At 40.4% G+C, this 19,548-nt stretch overlaps 1 protein-coding gene across 3 annotated transcripts in view; it reads right to left on the bottom strand.

Moving 5' to 3' along the window:
- RTTN (rotatin) overlaps window positions 1-19,548 on the bottom strand; it is a 660,131-nt gene that overhangs the window by 77,654 nt on the left and 562,929 nt on the right. For all 3 annotated transcript variants that reach the window (XM_063923387.1, XM_063923386.1, XM_063923388.1), the window contains exons 45-48: window positions 8,273-8,399; window positions 7,506-7,708; window positions 4,781-5,048; window positions 3,079-3,182 (exon numbers count right to left, since the gene is read on the bottom strand). In XM_063923387.1, the coding sequence (XP_063779457.1) occupies window positions 3,079-3,182; window positions 4,781-5,048; window positions 7,506-7,708; window positions 8,273-8,399 (702 nt within the window). The remainder of the gene's footprint in view (window positions 1-3,078; window positions 3,183-4,780; window positions 5,049-7,505; window positions 7,709-8,272; window positions 8,400-19,548) is intronic.

Below are 19,548 nucleotides of genomic sequence, written 5' to 3'. Positions count from 1 at the left end.
CCTAAGTTTTTCAGAGTTTCCAGGGTCTTCGCATTCCTTCAGGCAGGAATGGATAAAGATTTGAAGGTGGATTCCTTGATAGTGCAAGTGTCAGCATTGACTGTATGGTTCCAAAAGAAAATTGCCAACTTACAGGATGTGTATACTTTTTTCCAGGGAATGCTGTGCATTCAACCTCCTTTTGTTCCACCTACAGTGCCTTGGGACTTAAATCTAGTCCTGAAAGCCCTTCAAGTTGCCCCATTTGAACCACTTAATAAAGTGGATCTTAAATAGTTGACAGTTAAAGTTTTTTTTCTATGGCATCAGCTAGAAGAGTTTCAGATTTAGGAGCATTGTCATGTCATTCCCCATTTCTGATATTTTATCCAGATAAAGCAGTTCTCAGAACTAAATCTGGCTATCTTCTGCAGGTGGTGTCTAAATTCCACCTTAATGAAGAAATTGTAGTCCCAGCTTTCCAGGTACCGGGCCTTTCTGCAGGAGATGCATCGCTGGACGTGGTCCGTGCATTAATGATCTACGTGGATCATAGCAGTGCCAACAGAAAGACAGATTCTCTTTTCATTCTCTACAGATTTCACAAGAGATGGCCTGCTGATAAGCAGACACTGGCAAGATGGCTTCGGATGATGATTTCAGAAGCATATTCTCAAGATGATGTCCCTGTTCCGGTTAATGTCGCTGCTCACTCTACTCGTAAGGTAGGTCCATAATGGGCAGCATAACGTGGTGCTTCTGCAGAACAGATATGTAAGGCAGTCACATGGTCTTCCATTAACACATTCATTAGACATTATGCCATGGATACCCTTGCCTCTCATGACGCTGAATTCAGGCCAAGGATTCTCCTGTCCAATCAGAAGCGTCCCCACCACTAAATTGCTTTGGGAAATCCCATTGTTATCCTGCGGATAACCTGTGGACCCTGCCGGAGAAATATACGTTATGGTAAGAACTTACCGTTGATAACGGTATTTCTCCTAAGTCCACAGGGATACCACCCTGACGCACCTGATTTGAGGATCCTTTTACTCACTAACCTCTTCCTTCTTGTACGGAAGGGTGTGCATGTGTGTTCTTATCGCCTGATTAGAGCTATCTAGGATGCTCCTGCCTTGAGCTTTGGAATACAACTGATTTGCCTGAGTCAGGAGGCGGGGATATATGGACAGGCCCATTGCATGCTGGGAGGCCGGAAAGCTTTGACAGATTGGTGCAAATCCGCTGTCGCTTCATCATATCCCATTGTTATCCTGTGGACTTCGAAGAAATACCGTTATCAATGGTAAGTTCTTACCATAACGTATATTTTAGACTGCCTCAAAGATGTGTCTAAGGCAGCCTCAACTAAGTATTCTGCACCTACTCTGAGTTGTTCTGCTAAAGATTTAGGTGAATACGTCTTAATTTATTCTATCAATAGGTCAGCCCATTTCTCAATAGCGTTTGCTAAGTTGAAGGTCTAAGGTAGATCTAAGTGTAACCCCTGCAGCCAAACATACATATTTAAGAGTACTTTCACATTTATTGTCTAAGTGTTGTTTAAAGGAAGCACTGTCCAGAATAGGGAGGGACAAAGCTTTAGACAATCTTACTATAGGAACATCTACCCTTGGTGATTGTTCTCTATGCACAATATCACTGTCTGGGATAGGATACATACATGAAAACCTGTGTGGCACCTGGAAATTCTTCTCAGAATTTTGCTACAATTCTGCAATAAAGTCACACAATTGTACAGAGGAAGGAAAAAAAAAAAAGATTTTATTCTTTAACGTCTTAGTCCTGAATTAATCATCAGATAAATTTTTTTTTAACTGACATCACATACAGTAAATAAAGAATCTGGCAAAAAGCTTTGACTAAATCATCTACAACCTGTACACCAACAGTACTTTCAATGAATGAGACTAACTGGATTAGAAAAAAAAAACGGTCACTCATTCAACACAATGTCTCTTGTGAGACTTAGACTCTGCTGTAGCCAATAATTTCTCAAATGAAAAGGATATTCTTTCTAGAATCAAAGCTATCCTTTCCATAAATCCGTCCCAAGATGGAACCTCTTGGGTGCCTTGGCTACAGAACGATCTGGAGATTGTCTAAAAGTATATAAAAGGTATAGTATCCTGTTCTATCTTAGATATACCCTGGTGTGAACCTGATTTGTCCAGAGTGGCCACAAAATTAAAATGCACATTTAGTGGACACAAAATTAGACAAGTCTCTACTCATAACAGAAGCTATAGACAGTGCAAAAGGTCTAACCCAGGCTGGTTCTTCCAGTGGGCCAGCACAAGTTGCCAGGTCCCATGCAACACTGCTAAAATTAGGCGTCTATTTTTTGCTGAAAATGCATCTAAGTTGCAACGCAATGTGACTAGTATTCACAAAGAGACTGTGCTAATTAATTTGATACTTACTGTATATTCTGTGTGACTAAGTCTGTATACTACTGTATCCTACTGTCAACCCTTTCACTATGGTGAGAGAGGAGTCTGTTGCCTTCAATCCAGCCACCCCTTCTTTCATTAGGCAGGAATTCCTCCACTTCCGTGCTGCATACCACCCTCCCTTCTGCTGTCAGCCTCACCTTTCCTGGCTCAGGTCCTGCAATAATTCCACACCACTGCGCATCCCTGTACCGGACTCCAGCCATCAGACTCCCCTTCACGGAGCCAGGTGCCATTTGTAAAGGTAAGAAAGGGGTTTCTGAGCCACATCTTACTAAGACCCAAGCCACACTAAGGGTGAAGCCAGGAAGAAAAGACATGGAGGCAAGAATAATAATAATAATAATAATAATAATACCAAGCTAACTCAGTGCTACACCTACTTCCTCCAGCACATAATGAAAACTGAGGAGGGATTGAAGGGGAGGAGCTTATATATCGCTAAAAAGTTTGCTTATTAAGTGCTGACGCTTCTAATCCCTCACTAACCCCATCGTTAAGAAGTGTCCCCCAGATGAAGGAAACAGAAATGTCTGATGAGTTATGTTCCGATTTGTTTTCTTTTCTGCTTATTTGTTAAAAAAAAAATTACATTTTAGTTACAGTTTTATGCTGCACTCACCTTCTGATAATTGTGAAGCAATGCCCATAATGCGGATACTCCTATTCTTTGGGTATTGATATTGTTATTTTCCAGGCAGGCACAAAAAAGAGCCACAATGTTATCTAATGAAAAAAAATGACAATGCTCATGCACCAAATTAATGATATACTCTATACAATTAACACAAACTACAGCTTGAAGTGTTCTTTAATGCAGAGTATGGCATTAAGTAGTTCTAGACACATTTATAATGTAACAGTGAAAGGGTAAAGTGTATTTTCCTAAGTGTGATGTGTTGGGCCCGATTCAGAGTTAGCAGCAAAATGTAAAAAAACGAGCAATCTGCAACTTGGTAAAAACATTTTGCACTGCAGGTGGGGTAGCTCTGGCACGCCACTCCTGATTTTATTTGGATAAGCACAACACTGTACAGTCTTTTGTCTATGTACAGTACAGTGCAAAAGTTTTAGGCAGGTGTGGAAAAAAATGCTGCAAATGCTTTCAAAATATAGAAGTTTTACCAGTTTACTTTTATCAATTAACAAAATGCAAAGTGAATGAACAGAAGATAAATCTAAATCAAAATAATATTGAGTGTGACGACCCTTTGCCTTCAAAACAGCATCAATGTTTCTAGGTACACTTGCACTGCTTTTGAAGGAACTCGGCAGGGAGGTTATTCCAAACATCTTGGAGAATGAACCACAGACCTTCTGTGGATGTAAGCTTGCTCAAATCCTTTTGTCTCTTCATGTAATTGCAGACAGACTCAATGATGTTGAGATCAGGGCTCTGCGGGGGCTATATAGACTTCCAGGACTCCTTTTCCTTCTTTACGCTTAAGATAGTTTTTAATGACATTGGCTGTATGCTTGGGGTCATTGCCCTGCAGCAGAATAAATTTGGAGCCAATCAGATCCCTGATGGTATTTCATGATGGATAAGTACCTGCCTGTATTTCTCAGCATTGAAGCACAAAAGAAACTGGCAATGTTGAGGACTGTAGACACAGTGGTCGGCCAATGAAACTTAGTGTATTAGATGAAAGACTCATCATGCTTGCTTCCCTTCAGATTTGGAAGAGGTCAGTGCCATCAACTCAAAATTGTCAGAAACCAGTGGGACCCAGGTGTTGCATATACTGTTCAGAGAAGTATGTCCAGAAGAGGTCTTCATGGAAGAATTGTGGCCAAAAAGCCATACTTTCAATGTGTAAACAAGACCAAGTGACTCAACTATGCACGAAAACCTAGGAACTGAGTGCAGAAAAATGGCAGCAAGTGCTCTGGACTGATAAGTCCAAATTTAATATATTTGGTTATAACAGAAGACAGTTTGTTCATGGAAGGGAAGGAGAGCGGTACAATAATGAGTGTCTGCAGGCAACAGTGAAGCATGGTAGAGGTTCCTTGCAATATGACTACATATTTTATGATTAGCAGCCACAAGCACTGGTTTTGCCTATTACATTGACCGTACATAATTTGAATTGGTCCTGGACCACAAATACAAGGCACCCCTGCAAGTGCCCCGAGGCACCCCAAGGTGCAACGGCACACAGTTTGAGATCCACTGCCCTAATCATTGAGTCAGCGCATAGTAATCTGAAAACTAGCAGTTTTCTAGCGTTCAAGGCTCCCCATGTGACACCACCCCTTAAAAAAGATTGCCCAGGTTTGAGATTAACGCATTCCTCTATTCCATTACAGTGGTAGCTTACCATTGGACAGTATCTTGGGTTTGTTGGCTGGATTGAAGCAGATGTTATGCAAAATTAGCAAGACCATAGGGAATTTACATTTCTGTTTATATTTTGTAATCTCTAGAAGAAGATCTAAACTTCCTTTCAACTTCATGATCATCAACTGACCATCATTTCCCAATGACAAATTCCATAAAAATGTAAGCCATAGGTTAGCCATAACACCAAGGTTCTTGTTTCCTCCTTTCGGCAATGATAGTGATAGAAAATTTTGTAAGAAATTGCTCTGAAAATGAAAAAAAAAAACAAAGCTATGATTAGTTGCAAACTGTTCCAGGCACAAAATACTGGGACAAATGGGAAAATTAACATACAGTAAATGGAAAGGATACAAAGAATAACAGCCAGTATGCATACATATTAATTTTTACATATACAGTAGTATGCAAAACCAGAGAAATGGTCTTGTGTAGTTCACATAAATCTATTAATCATGGCAGAAACTGAAAGCAAGCAACAGATGTGTCCTTATACATCTAGCCTCATTACGCCATGCAGTGCACCAGAAGACTGTGCTGATTCAATTGATATGCAACACTTGTATATTGTGTGTGACATAGGGGGGCATTCAATTTGTGTACCTCGCACGCAATTGTGGATTACCACGGGTATGCACGCTTCCAATACCCACAGTATACAGTTAAAAACAACAACCCTGCAACACGTGAAAAAAAAAAAAAGGAAACCCCTATGGTGGTCTGCCCTCCATCTTCCAACTGGGGAGGGGGCTGCTGGGAGGCTCCGGGGGTGTGTGTGAAGCACAACAGCTGGCTCCGGGGGGTATGGGGGTGGGTTGGCTTTTGAAGCTGGATGCAGAGGCCACTGCTTCAAAGGGTGAGTGATCACTGACGGATTCAGCTAATTGTAAATAATTGCTCAATTAGTCCCCTTAGAGGGATTACTGCCGGGGTGCCAGAGCAAGTCACAGTGATTTTTCCTAAAAGTAATGATTTTAGGAAAGATCTGATTTGCTCTTGAGGCTCCTGAAAACAAACGCAGTGATTTCTACAGAAATCACGTGTCTCATTTTCAGTTCTGCAATTGAATACCACAACCCTGCAGATGTGGAATTTTCTAAATTTCCCACCAGCAACTGAATCTGCCTGAGTCTGTATACAGAACACTATGGATCTTGTATTGGAACAAAGCAGTGGCTGCTACATTGTAGGACTTTGTATACAGAATCAGAGACTCAGTCGCACACAGTTACACAAGTGTCATATCACATTGCATTATGACCAATACATACATACAGTAAAAGGTGCCCGACACTAGCAGAATCTCACGGGACCTGGTGCGCCAAGAGGGCTGTTTGCCACGACTGAAGCAATGATGTATGGGGACACGTCTGTATACTGTAAGGCTAAGAATTGTGTTGCATAAAATAGAAGAAATTAATATAAGGACTGGTTTGTGTTTTGTGTGCTGCAGTTCCATTTTAGGAGAAAACACATTTATTTTACAGTGTATCTCTTGCAAATTAAGTAATAATGACTGGAACATGCACTGATACAGATAGCCAGTTTACCCACTATGGTTTTTGAATTGGAGACAAATTTGTCTTAATTGTCCATGTTTGAGCTATGGTGGGTACATACTAGGCGATTTTGTAAACAATATCGCTCATTTTTCCCTCCTGAGCAATATTGTTTACAATATCGTCCAGTGTGTATGCTGCCAGCAATGGCCGATGCACCCTCCCGGGGGTCGTTAATGACCCCCATTGTCGCCAGCACATGCAGCTCAATCTGACTATATTGTCAGGAGCTGCATGTTTGGGCAGACCGTGGCATGACGTCACTATGCAATATCGCATAGTGTGTATGTACTATATCGGCGGCTCGGCCCAGGAGGGGTAAAACTATGCCATATCGCTCATAGATTGTGTCGCATAGTGTGTACCCACCATTAGATAAGCAGTGGAGAAAAGTGCTGTTATGCCATACCACCCTATAGTGTCTCACTTCCACCGTAAATGTTATTGATACAGTATGTTAAATTTGAACTGGAGAACTGGCCAAGTAAGTTTCCAGTTATATCTGCAATAGTAAGTGATTGAAAGTAACCATAGTTTTATCACTGCATTGCACATTAAAGAAAATACATTATTTGTTTTGGTAAATTACCTGTAACTTGGGGCAGATTTCATTAGCAGTGGTAAAGTTCTGGCTTTAACGCCCGGAGTTATTCAATTATTAGACAGTAAAAGTAAACCCGTGGCTACCCCAAAGATTCAGGGATAAGTGCCCAGAATCTATTGGTTATTCTGCATGGTAAGCCCCAGAGAGTGCATTTAATGCAGATTTTTTTCTTGCACCTCCTGAGGCTGCGAGGAAAAATCTGCGTTAAATGCATCCTCCGAGGCTTACCACACGGGGCAGAGTCACTACATAAATAGCTTAGTGCAGAGCTTTAGACGCAGGGTTATTGAAATGTCTTAAACATGACGATCATTATTTCGGTAGAATATATTTTTGTGAATAATATAGTATTTCAAGGTTACAATCAATGTTGGGTAAACAAATAATTACACATGACATATTATCCCTAATTAACTCTAACAAAATGAAAGCAAATTAAAAGCTCTGCCAAATAAATAGATATTATCTTGTAAAAGCATGGGTATGTATTGTCAGTCTCTAAATGTCTAGGAGCACATTTTACAATCCCTAAATTGTCATACCTTCTGAATGATACACTTGCAGTCCTGAGTACCAACAAGATTGGAAAGCAGACCAAATGCCACCTGTTGTGTGTTGGTGCCACTGGATACAGGTTCTGCGGCAATCTTCAACACACTGTGCAAGAGCGAGTTGTTCATTTGGGATTTCTGTGAAGGCTGGCTGGTCGTGACTGTAGTGTTTGTCCAACATAGCGAACTGCATGCTTTACAATGGGGGGGGGGGGGGGGGGGGGAGAAACAGTATGCCCTCATGAATAAATATTTAACTAAAAGTACAGTACAGATAAAGTACACAATTACCACAGCTGATTAAAGTGTTTAACTATTAAACTATGTTTAAAAAATTAACTGTGAAATTTATAAATTAAAAGTAAAATGTTGTTGTACCAAAAAGACGTTACTGAACAATATTTTCACTGGTAAGTAACTGAAAGGAATAACTGAGGTAGAGAAAATACTGTTCAATAACAACCATCAAGAAAAGGATGTTGTAAAAAGCGTTGCTACAGTATAAGCAAAGAGAGAAAGCAAGAATGAGTGAATTTGGAGATAGAGACAGGATGTGGGTTCTATGCAGAGCATTTGACAGCAGTAAAGACAAATAAATAAATAAAACAGTCACAAATAAAATAAAACAGTGTTTAGTGCCCAAGCATAGAGCAATATGAAGAGCACATGAAACTATAATCTTTTCAGTTCTTTATGAAATTAAGTTTGGGCATGAAAGATATACAGTATGGGCAGGAAAAATGTGTCTTTTTCTTTACCTGCAGGAAAGTTTGCTGTGTAGACACAAAGTAATTGTAAAGCACCTTGCATCAACGTATCATCCATCAAAAGCCATGGCCAAAGAGAATGAAGTACAGAAGCAAACTGAGATTCCAGGGCTGCTGTCTGGCAAAGGAAAAGTTCATTGAAAAATAACTGGTTTTAGATCCTGTCTACAGAACATAACTTTGTTAACATACAACAAATGTGTTTTAAAATGTGAACTAAAGCTATCGGTTTCCATTTAATGAAAAATAACTATAAAAACCTGGAAGTGTTTGGGGCAATTCAATTCCTATCCCATAGATATGGACAGGAAAATATGCAGTTATGTGATACCATAATTAAGAGTAATCTATGCAACCGAACATTCCTCAGATATTAATTGCCCCAATTAAGCCAGAGCAACATTAAGATTAACATTACTGAAAGTGCAGAACAAAGATTACACTAACAATACCTTATTCATCAATGCATCCCATCTACTAAACTAAGTAGTAAAAAATATAATAATTTATAGCTGATCTAATTCTAGGTGTAACTGTAGATAAATGTCATAAACGTTTTATTACTCTGTGCAATGTAAACAATATGTTTATTATAACCTACACCTTTTGCCCACACCTATTCAAACTACCAACCTAACAATGGCTGTGAAATCTCAAGAAACATATCTGAATACAAAGTCACACTGAAGTGTACTTTTATTTATATAGACACTTATTACATATAAACACACATATACTGTAGATGTGTCCTGACTCATCATACATGAAGTCACTTTCAGCGCCCGTACACATTGCTGTAGTGAATTTACGCACCCTGCTGCGACTAGTTGTGGCGGCGTGCGTACACACCATGCATTCCAATGGAAGCAGCTGTGTAAGCACTACAAATACACTGGCACACCAGTCGCATTTGCTGCAAATAGTGTTTAAGATGAGAGAGGACACATCTGTACAAGCGTTTTTCCATATCAGTAATTCAAGTACTTCAGAATTTGTAGTCAGGGACATAGCTAAACCCACGGGGGCCCATAGCAAAATTTCTAAAACATACCATGTACTACTAAGTCGATCCTGTGGGGAAGGATTACCTCCCCAACACAAAGTCACCCTGTCTTCCCCATAATGCAGCTCTAAGCAGGTGGCGAGCCACAGCTAGATGACCACATGCAGCCATACTATTAGGCTGATTTATTTGAGTATCATAACCTTTTTAAATACCACGTTAAATTATATGCAATTACGATTAGGGAGACTATAATGGTAACTAAAATGGTGCATGGCCTACATCACAAAACATACCCAGAAAGACTAAGAAATCTCAATATGTATAGTATGGAGCAGAGAAGGGAAAGGGGGGACATGATAGAAACTTTCAAATATATCAAGGGTTTTAACAAAGTCCAGGAGGGAAACATTCTCCAAATGAAGAGAAGCAATAGGACACGAGGACATGCACTGAGACTGGAGGGGGGGAGGTTCAGGGGAAATTTGAGGAAAAATTACTTCCCAGAAAGGCTAGTTGACAAGTGGAATAGCCTCCCATCAGAGGTGGCAGAGGCTAAAACAGTAGAGCAATTTAAACATGCATGGGATAGACATAAGGATATCCTTACAAAGAAATAAGGATCAAATAAGTTTTGAGATAAAAATATGGTTAAAAAAAGGGCAGACTAGATGGGCCAAGTGGTTCTTATCTGCCGTCAAATTCTATGTTTTATAGTTATTTATTTATTTATTTTTTATTTGTAATTTATAATACTTATATGCTAATCACCATTAACTTAATCCTGAATGTCAACTATGCAAATTATTTAGCTGATTATCTCTGTCTCAGCCCCGTCTTATAATTCAGTTAATGGGGAATCATAGAACACAGCCTCCTCCCGGCATCGATGAGGAAGAAGAGACGGAGCAGGCAAGGACAAGCCAAAGGCATTGTAACTGGGTGCACGAAGAGGACCGAATCATAAGGTGTCCTGAGCCCCCGCAAAGCTCCTTGTCTGTAGTGCGTTGTAAATAAACAATGACTAGAACAATGCTTGCTAAAATATTGCACTGCCACGTTCAACACACAATTGGCCACATTCCATTTAAACGATTACATTTTTTTAAAACAAATTATCAGTCTTAAAACCCATATTTCGTGAACTAAAATGTCCAGTGTATCCTCATACCTACAGTACATTTTTGGTATTTATTAGTACAGACAACAAAGTTACAAAATATTATCTATGAAACACATCACACTCTTACATTCTTAGCCTAAAGTAATGATTTTCATTATGATTATGTTGAGTTTACAACAATCTGTTGCAAAACAGATAATGTATATCGACAAAAATATTTAGTCAGAAAAAAACGGTCATTAGTGTGAGACAGACAAATGGTAAGGAGTCAGTGGAAAACTGTTCATCTCTTCTACTTTTCCTTCCCATGCCAAAGCAAACAGAATATTATGCCTTGCACACTTGGAATTAGGACAACAAAACAACATCCATCAGTTTAATTCTACTCAAACTCTCAAAACACTATACTTACAGGAACATATTGTCAAAAATTGGATAATTCATTGAAAATCATAAAAAGAATAATAATAAAATCAGTAGGACATGAAATCCCCACAAAAACAAAACACCAAATGTAAGATGTCTGAATCTGTAAAAGAACAGAAAGGCGAAGGAATGCAGAGGCTAATGAAGTGTATCACTCATTAAACAATGGGTAAACAACACCATCTGTGGGATTTGCAGCGTGGAGCGATTGTTACACTAGCAGCAGTAGTATATAAAATGATTATTATATATAAAAAATTTGTGCGTGCACATTATGTGTGGCATGTATGCGTGTCCTGCTGCTGTGAGGGGTTTAGTATGAAATTCCGACGGTTAAAATACTGACAAAAATTGACCGATGGGAAAAATCCCAAGGTCAAAATCCCAATATTTAAAATACAGACAAGGTCAAAATGCCGACAATTAAAATGCCGATAGGTCAAAAGGTCTTTAGAAAGGGATGGAAGCTGCGCTCACAGGGAAAGGGTACCAGAAAGTGCTGCTGAACCTGAAGGCGTCCTACCTCCTTTAGTGGAATAATGATTGGAAAGGTTAGCGCACTGATTGGTGATTATAAGGGTGAATGGAATAGGTGTTGATAATCTGGGTGAGATTTGTGAATACCTTACATGTGTGTGTGAATAATGATCAATCTGAGAGGATAAGTACCATATGCTTTATTCGTGTGTGCGGTGTCCAAGGCAGTATATAAGCTGTCCTTATATCAGCAACCTCTTATTTGTATTGTTAGTTCCTTAAAGTTGTTCGTTTATCACTGTCAGGTGTGTCCTGCAGACTACCCTTTAACAGTATACCTTCCTATTGGTATACAAGATAGACCCCAGCTCAGGTGAATGTCAGGTGTCCCTGCGGGTCACCTTTACCATAGGAGTGGTGAGTGCCTATGTTCCCTCTGAGGCAGGGTGTCAGATGGTACTTGGCAGTGTATGATCAGTGCGGCGTCCCGCCTGTCATCAAGCCTCTGTGTGTAGCACTGAGGTGTGGGATAGTGGGCTGTGTATCCTTACACTTACCGCCGGGGGCAGGTATTGTGGCTGCCGCCGGTGAGCCGCGTCTCTGCTTACCCCACCTCAGGCTGTCCGTCCTCGGTGTCCTCTGTCTCCTTCGCTACGTGCGCTGCCCAGCGGCCGCCGGTCTCCTCCGTCTCCTCCTTGTCTGTGTCCCGTCCTGCTGTTTCCGGGTTCGCGCGTCACGTTCAGTGTCACGTGAGCGCTCTGTTTGTGCACAGTTGAAAGTGCCGTATTCCCTTCTCCGGCCGGAGAGGGGAATCTGTGAATCTATGAGTGAGTGTGGTATCAATGAATCCCAACGCGTTTCAGCACGGATGCCTTTGTCTAGGGTTACATGCACATGTTCCTACAGCCATTATATAACACAATCGCTGTAGTGATAGGTCAATTTTGATTGTCCTTGATTGCCACCCTCCAATGTGATTGGAGGTGGTTCAGTCTCCACTTGTCAATCACTTCCATCATATCATCTGTGTATTTTGTGTTTCCTCTTATTACTACTACAGATCTTAGTTCTGAAAATGATTCCAATACCAGTGTTCATTATTGTTATTAGTGATGTATATTGTGCTGGGCACAATATACATCACTAATAACAATAATGAACACTGATATTGGAATCATTTTCAGAACTAAGATCTGTAGTAGTAATAAGAGGAAACACAAAATACACAGATGATATGATGGAAGTGATTGACAAGTGGAGACTGAACCACCTCCAATCACATTGGAGGGTGGCAATCAAGGACAATCAAAATTGACCTATCACTACAGCGATTGTATTATATAATGGCTGTAGGAACATGTGCATGTAACCCTAGACAAAGGCATCCGTGCTGAAACGCGTTGGGATTCATTGATACCACACTCACTCATAGATTCACAGATTCCCCTCTCCGGCCGGAGAAGGGAATACGGCACTTTCAACTGTGCACAAACAGAGCGCTCACGTGACACTGAACGTGACGCGCGAACCCGGAAACAGCAGGACGGGACACAGACAAGGAGGAGACGGAGGAGACCGGCGGCCGCTGGGCAGCGCACGTAGCGAAGGAGACAGAGGACACAGAGGACGGACAGCCTGAGGTGGGGTAAGCAGAGACGCGGCTCACCGGCGGCAGCCACAATACCTGCCCCCGGCGGTAAGTGTAAGGATACACAGCCAACTATCCCACACCTCAGCGCTACACACAGAGGCTTGATGACAGGCGGGACGCCGCACTGATCATACACTGCCAAGTACCATCTGACACCCTGCCTCAGAGGGAACATAGGCACTCACCACTCCTATGGTAAAGGTGACCCGCAGGGACACCGGACATTCACCTGAGCTGGGGTCTATCTTGTATACCAATAGGAAGGTATACTGTTAAAGGGTAGTCTGCAGGACACACCTGACAGAGGTAAACGAACAACTTTAAGGAACTAACAATACAAATAAGAGGTTGCTGATATAAGGACAGCTTATATACTGCCTTGGACACCGCACACACGAATAAAGCATATGGTACTTATCCTCTCAGATTGATCATTATTCACACACACATGTAAGGTATTCACAAATCTCACCCAGATTATCAACACCTATTCCATTCATCCTTATAATCACCAATCAGTGCGCTAACCTTTCCAATCATTAGGTCAAAAGGTCGACACGAGTTTTTCATTTTGTTTTTGGTGTGTATATCGACATAGGTCGATATGGACACCGTATAAGTGTACCACGGTTTAACACAATTTTATTGCCCCTCCAGGTCCACTGGAATGGTAAAGTATGAACAAGTCGGTTTCAATGAAAAAATCATGAAAAACTCATGTCGACTTTTTGACCTGCCGACATTTTAAATGGTGGTATTTTGACCTTGACGGTTTTTAAATGTTGGTATTTATTGACCTTGTCGTGATTTTGACTACTGTGATTTTGATTGTATGTAAATTGTTTGCATCCCGCTGTGAGGACAGGACAGAAGAGAAATGCTAATGAGGCGTAAGTATAATGGAAAAAAAATTGTGCGCCAGGGGTCACCAGTGAATACAAAGCAGAAGAAACACATGTGGGAAGAGGGCATGTACAAAATTGAAGGGATAATGAGAGAGTAAATAAGACAAAATAAGATGTGTAAAATATGAACCAAAAGGACAGATCTAAAAGAATGACAGACATAAAGGAACAGTGAAAACAACACAAAAAGGAGAACACGGGGTAAATTTACTAAGATTTGTGTTTGCCCGAGTTTGCATTATCGGGTGTGTTTAGCCATTTTTTCTGGTGAGTATTGAGTGTGTTCTAGCACTGCAATCTGTTTCTCGGCCAAAAACTGCTTCACAGAGACAGCTGCGTGCATTGTCCTGATGGAGGGTGAAACCATTTTTCTAAAACCCTGGCCTATTTCTTCTGATTCTTTCCCGCAACGTTTCTTTTACATTTTTCTAATAATGTTGATTCACTGTTGCGCCTTCTGGTACCCAGTCTGCTAAAAAAAAAACCTGACATCAAAGAAAACACATGATATTAATGAGAACAATTAACATGGCTTTGAATTTGGATGTGCTTTGATGTGCTTTCTTCATTCTTGGTGATGATGGTGTTTTTCACTGCATGGACTGGTGTTTTGTCTCAGGATTATACTGAAAAATCCATGTTTCATCATAGGTAATATCTAAAAAAATGTGAATTCACTTGAATATGTTCCAAAATGTATGTACAAATTCAATTTAAATTTTCTTTCTGTTCAGCAGAGAGAAGCCTTGGAAGCATTTTAGCACAAACATTTGTCATTTTAAGAGCTTCATGCAAAACTTTCCTAAGAGTTACTTTGTTGTTGTTTACCATTTCTGCTATCATTCGAATGCTAAGTCGATGGTCAATTCAAACAATTTAAAAAAATGTTCCCACATTTTCTGTGTTTATCTATGTAGGAGGGGAACCATTTTGGTGTAGTCCAAGATCAATGATCTGCCACTCCCTTATAACTCATGCAGTATGGTTAATTTTTTTACAAGTGCAGCCTCATTATTTAATAGCCACCACCTCATATGATGAAACAGCTATACTAAACTGAATCACCATCACTGGCCTCAAGAATAGTGTAAGTAGGCAAACTTGATTTACAGTACTTCCAATATGTATTCCTCTGCCAACTGTCCTCTCATCCCAAATCTTGTTTAATACTCCTGGTCTCTTCTTTGTGTTGTTTTCACTTTTACTTCATGTCTGCCATCATTTCATCAGTCCTTTTGGTTAAAATTTTACACAGCTTATTTAACCTTCTCTCTAGTCTTACTGTATTTATTCACTCATTATCCCCCCAAATTATTATATGCCCTCTTTCCTCAGGTGTTTCTTCTACTATGTCTTCACTGGTGACCACTCTTTATCTTACTGTTCTCTTTATTTCAATGTTAAACAAAGTGTGAATCAGCTATGGAGTCTGCATACGGCCCACTGAGTCTCGAGAGGCCCGAAGGAAGAGCTGCTGTGGCTGCACATCAGAAGTTGTCTTGCCCATTTTGACTGCACCAAAACTGTGCTGCTTCTGGAATGTGAAGAGAAGCAGTTGTACAGATTTTTTACTGTAGAGCTACATGTAATTTTTATTCCATTAGCAAAATAGAGCTAAAGGGTTTCAGGGCAGCTGTAACAATCCCCCCTCCATTCCCCAAAGGGCACCTGACAGTTGTGCCCTCAAGGGCAGCAGCAGTCTAGAAAATGGTCAAAATGGTAAGCCTTTTTGAAATTTTGAATGAAAGCGCATACGAGGTGTGTGCAATATGAGGTTCCTTCAAGCTGGGTTCCCCATCAGCAGACTTGAGAGCAGAAAGAGGTTCAGATGACTTGGTGCCGCAACATGCTGGCCAGGTCTGCTGGTGATAAATCCTGAATCTACAGTTTCGACCCAGGGACCAAACAACAGTCAGCCCTGTGGACCCCAGTTGGAGGTGCACCACCACAGAAGTTCTGACGTGAGACAAAGCGTGGCCAAGCAGATGGTTGCTGCTTTTGTGGCCAAGACTGGTCATATATCTACTGTACTACTCATGCAGCAGCGCAATATCACTAAGTAATGGTACACCAACCAATGCTTGCAGCAAGTGCTGGAAGCCATTTCCAGGTGTTGTCCAAGAACCTGCGCTTGTGGTGCCCTTCTCCAACATGACTATTTACTTGCCCACAAGTTCAGGAAAGTGGTGGATTTTCTGGCCTATGAATGCATCCAGGAGCTTGGTCATCTGCCATACAGTCCGGACCTGGTGTTTGTAAATATAATACTTTTTGTGCATCTGGAAGTTATTGCACACCCCTTGTACAAACAACTTGGTAGTGAAAGGATAATATAGTACACACATTTCAAAACATACAGATGTGTCCTCATATACAGTACCTTTGCTGCAGTCACATCAAACATCTTCAAGCGTTGGATGTCTTTTGTGCCAAAAATGCATCTTATATGCAAGGCAATATGACTAGGATGCACACAGAGACTGTACTGATTATTTGATATATGATACATATCTGTGTGCGACTGAGCCTCTGAATCTGTATACGAAGTGCTACAACGTAGCAGCCTCAGCTTTTTTCCCAATACAAGTTCTGTTCTACTCTGTACACAGACTCACAATATAAAAGTGTCATATGTCAAATTAATCAGTACAGTCTCCTTGTACGTACCAGCACTGCGTTGCAAATAATATGCCTTTTCAGAAAAAGAAAAAAAAAAAGACACCTGACATTAGGAGAGTTGCAGGGGACCTAGCGGCTCACTCATGCAAGAAATCTCACGCTGCATGGCGTATTGAGACTGGGTGTATGAAGACACATCTGTACTGAAGATAACATGGAAAAGAACTGCCTAATAGACATGATATCCATGAGAGAACACATCATATTCAATCTGAAAACATAGGACCACCATTAGAGGAAAGTCAATTTCCATTTACTAGCAAAATGCTAACTTGATGTTGTACATGTAATCTGACATAAGCAGCCATTGTTACAGAATTGCCAAATAAACAGAATACAGAGAAGCTACCTGTGGGAACAGTGGTTTCAAATAAATGTTTTGCAGGAGCCTAATGATAATTATACAGGTGTGGTAGCGAAACACAGCATGATCCCCTTGTAGCATCAGGTACAAAAGGTGTATTAATTTAAGATTTTGTTTACTTTTATACAATGATCTGCTCAAATGGGGACAAGGACTGAGATAGATGTGAGAGTATAAAGGAAATAAAGTTTTTCAGACAGGCTTGTATATAGATGGGAGATTGTTTCAAATGAAAAACAGTGGCGCAGATGTATTAACCTGGAGATGGCATAAGGAAGTGATAAACTAGTGATAAGTGCAAGGTGATAAACGCACCAATCAATCAGCTCCAATATGAAAATTAACAGTTAGGAGCTGATTGGCTGGTGTATTTATCACCTTGCACTTATAATTGGTTTCTCACTTACTTATGCCGTCTCCAGGCTTAATACATCTGCCCCATCGATTGAAAAGACTTTCCCAAGCAATTATGTGGATGATTAATACAAATCAGAATTGCTTTCTTTTTTTACAAACCTTTATAGAACTACAAATACAGATGTGTCCTTATACACTCTTGCCACTTTTGCACCAAACAGGCCTTCTAGGCATGCGAGGATCCACGCGACTTGGCTTTTGCCTAGCATCGTTTTTGCTTGGTTGTGCATCTTAGTCACCCTTAAAAAAACTAGATGCAACAGAACTGCTTTACAAGACAGCACTGATTAGTTTGATATGTGATACTTGTAGATCTGTGTGCATGAAGCTGTATACAGACGTGCTACGATGCAGTGGCTGCTGCTTTTTTTCACATTACGTTTCATTGTGCTTCATCCGTAACTTTATACATTTTTTAAATTCATTCCTGTGCAGTTACAGTGGCAGCCCGGCGTCTCTGGTACAGACTAGTGGTGTTTTGCAGTGCAAATAAGGTGCAAATGTAAAGAAAAAGACACTACATTACTCTTATGCTGGGCTCTCCTGCACCGGGCATCTCACGCTGCATGGTGCATTAAGACTAGGTGTATGAGGACATATCTGTTCTTTTTCTCAGGCAAAGTTTTGACGGTCATTACTGCACTGTTCATTATAAGTCAAAATGGCCATGTACCTAAATGTATCAATTGTTTCTTCATTTCTAGTTTTTTTTTTAAACAAAATAAATATCTTTGTACCCTGTAACATTCCAATGTTATATTTAGGGGGGAATTCAATTATGCCCTCTGGTGCAAAAAATAAATAAAATAAAATAAAAATAAAGTATTTACCACAAATTTTTTGCCCAATGCTTTTTTGGGGCAATTCAATTGAAGTCAGTTTTTTTCGATACAAAAAAATGTCCTGTTTTCGGAAAAAAATACACAGCAGCCACGATAAGTTCCTGGACTTGGGTGTTTTTTGCGATCTCAGCATGAGAAACAGGGCACTTATCAGGGGTTTTGTTTTGGAAACTCAGCCACTGGGGGATTCAATTAGACGCAGTAAATTATTGCAGCTAATTGAATTCTCCCGTAGGATGACTGCTGTTTTGCTTACTCAAACTACACATGAAGGGGTGCTACAGCTGGGTATCCGGACACCAATTGGTCGACCACAGAAATATGTCGACAAGGACAAATGTCGACATGAACAAGGTCGACATGAGTTTAAAAAAATATTAGATTTTTTTACTTTTTCATACTTTACGATCCACATGGACAACGATTGGGAATAGTAACCTGTGCCGAGCGCAGCAAGGCACCTTGCCCGAAGCATGGCGAGGGGACACAGTGCACCAATTGGGTCTCCCGGTCACATTACAAAGAAAACAACACAAAAAAACATACAAAAACTCATGTTGACATTATGTCCACGTCGACCTAAGGTGTGTCGACCAAAGTGGTGTCAACCGTGAGTCCCAGACCCATACAGTTGTATATGGGTGATTCTCCAGAAAGGGAACATAAAGTCCAGTGCATCACACGCTTTTAATTTTTTTTCTTTTAAACTGGTGTGTTAAGAAATTGCTGTTATATGAACACGTACTTGCTTACTAGCAATGCCTTACCCTATAACCTAAGACCCACTAAAATCTTAGTATTTTGGAGAAGTATGTTGCTTGAATTTGTGTAGCTGTCCTGTGCATCACAGAGAATCACCCATGTACAGTAGTGCTGTTAGCATACAGTGAAAGGCACATTAATGAAAGTGTTTAAACTACGACTAAGATCATCTAATAAATAAAGGGAATAAACCAGAAAACCACATGAATCATACAGTAAAGCTTATTAGCATGATGAATATATCATGAACACGCTGTTCTCTTTAATAACTAACCAGATTTTTGCTCTCATTAGTCTAATTTGCAGTGAAGATCAAACAGCATACTTGCAAACATCATTATCTCCCCTGAGTTCATGGAGGGGAGATGCGAGTGGCCATGCTGGGGGACGACGACAAGGCAACATAAATCATGTCATCATTGTTGCACCATAGAATATGCAGATCGCAGCAAAGCACAGAGTGGGTGAAACCCCAATGAAGTCATCACACCCTGTCACACCCATTTCACTAACAAGTAGAAAGGATGTACAGTAGGAGAATGACTCTTCCAGAAGTCTGTGGGAAGTCCCCGGATGTTCTAGGAAAGTAGGCCATTATTTCAAATATATATTCTAATA

Source organism: Pseudophryne corroboree, chromosome 5, assembly GCF_028390025.1.
Source record: "Pseudophryne corroboree isolate aPseCor3 chromosome 5, aPseCor3.hap2, whole genome shotgun sequence".
NCBI lineage: Eukaryota > Metazoa > Chordata > Amphibia > Anura > Myobatrachidae > Pseudophryne > Pseudophryne corroboree.
Note: the sequence above shows the minus strand (reverse complement) of the source record. Positions and strands in the feature narration are given on the sequence as shown.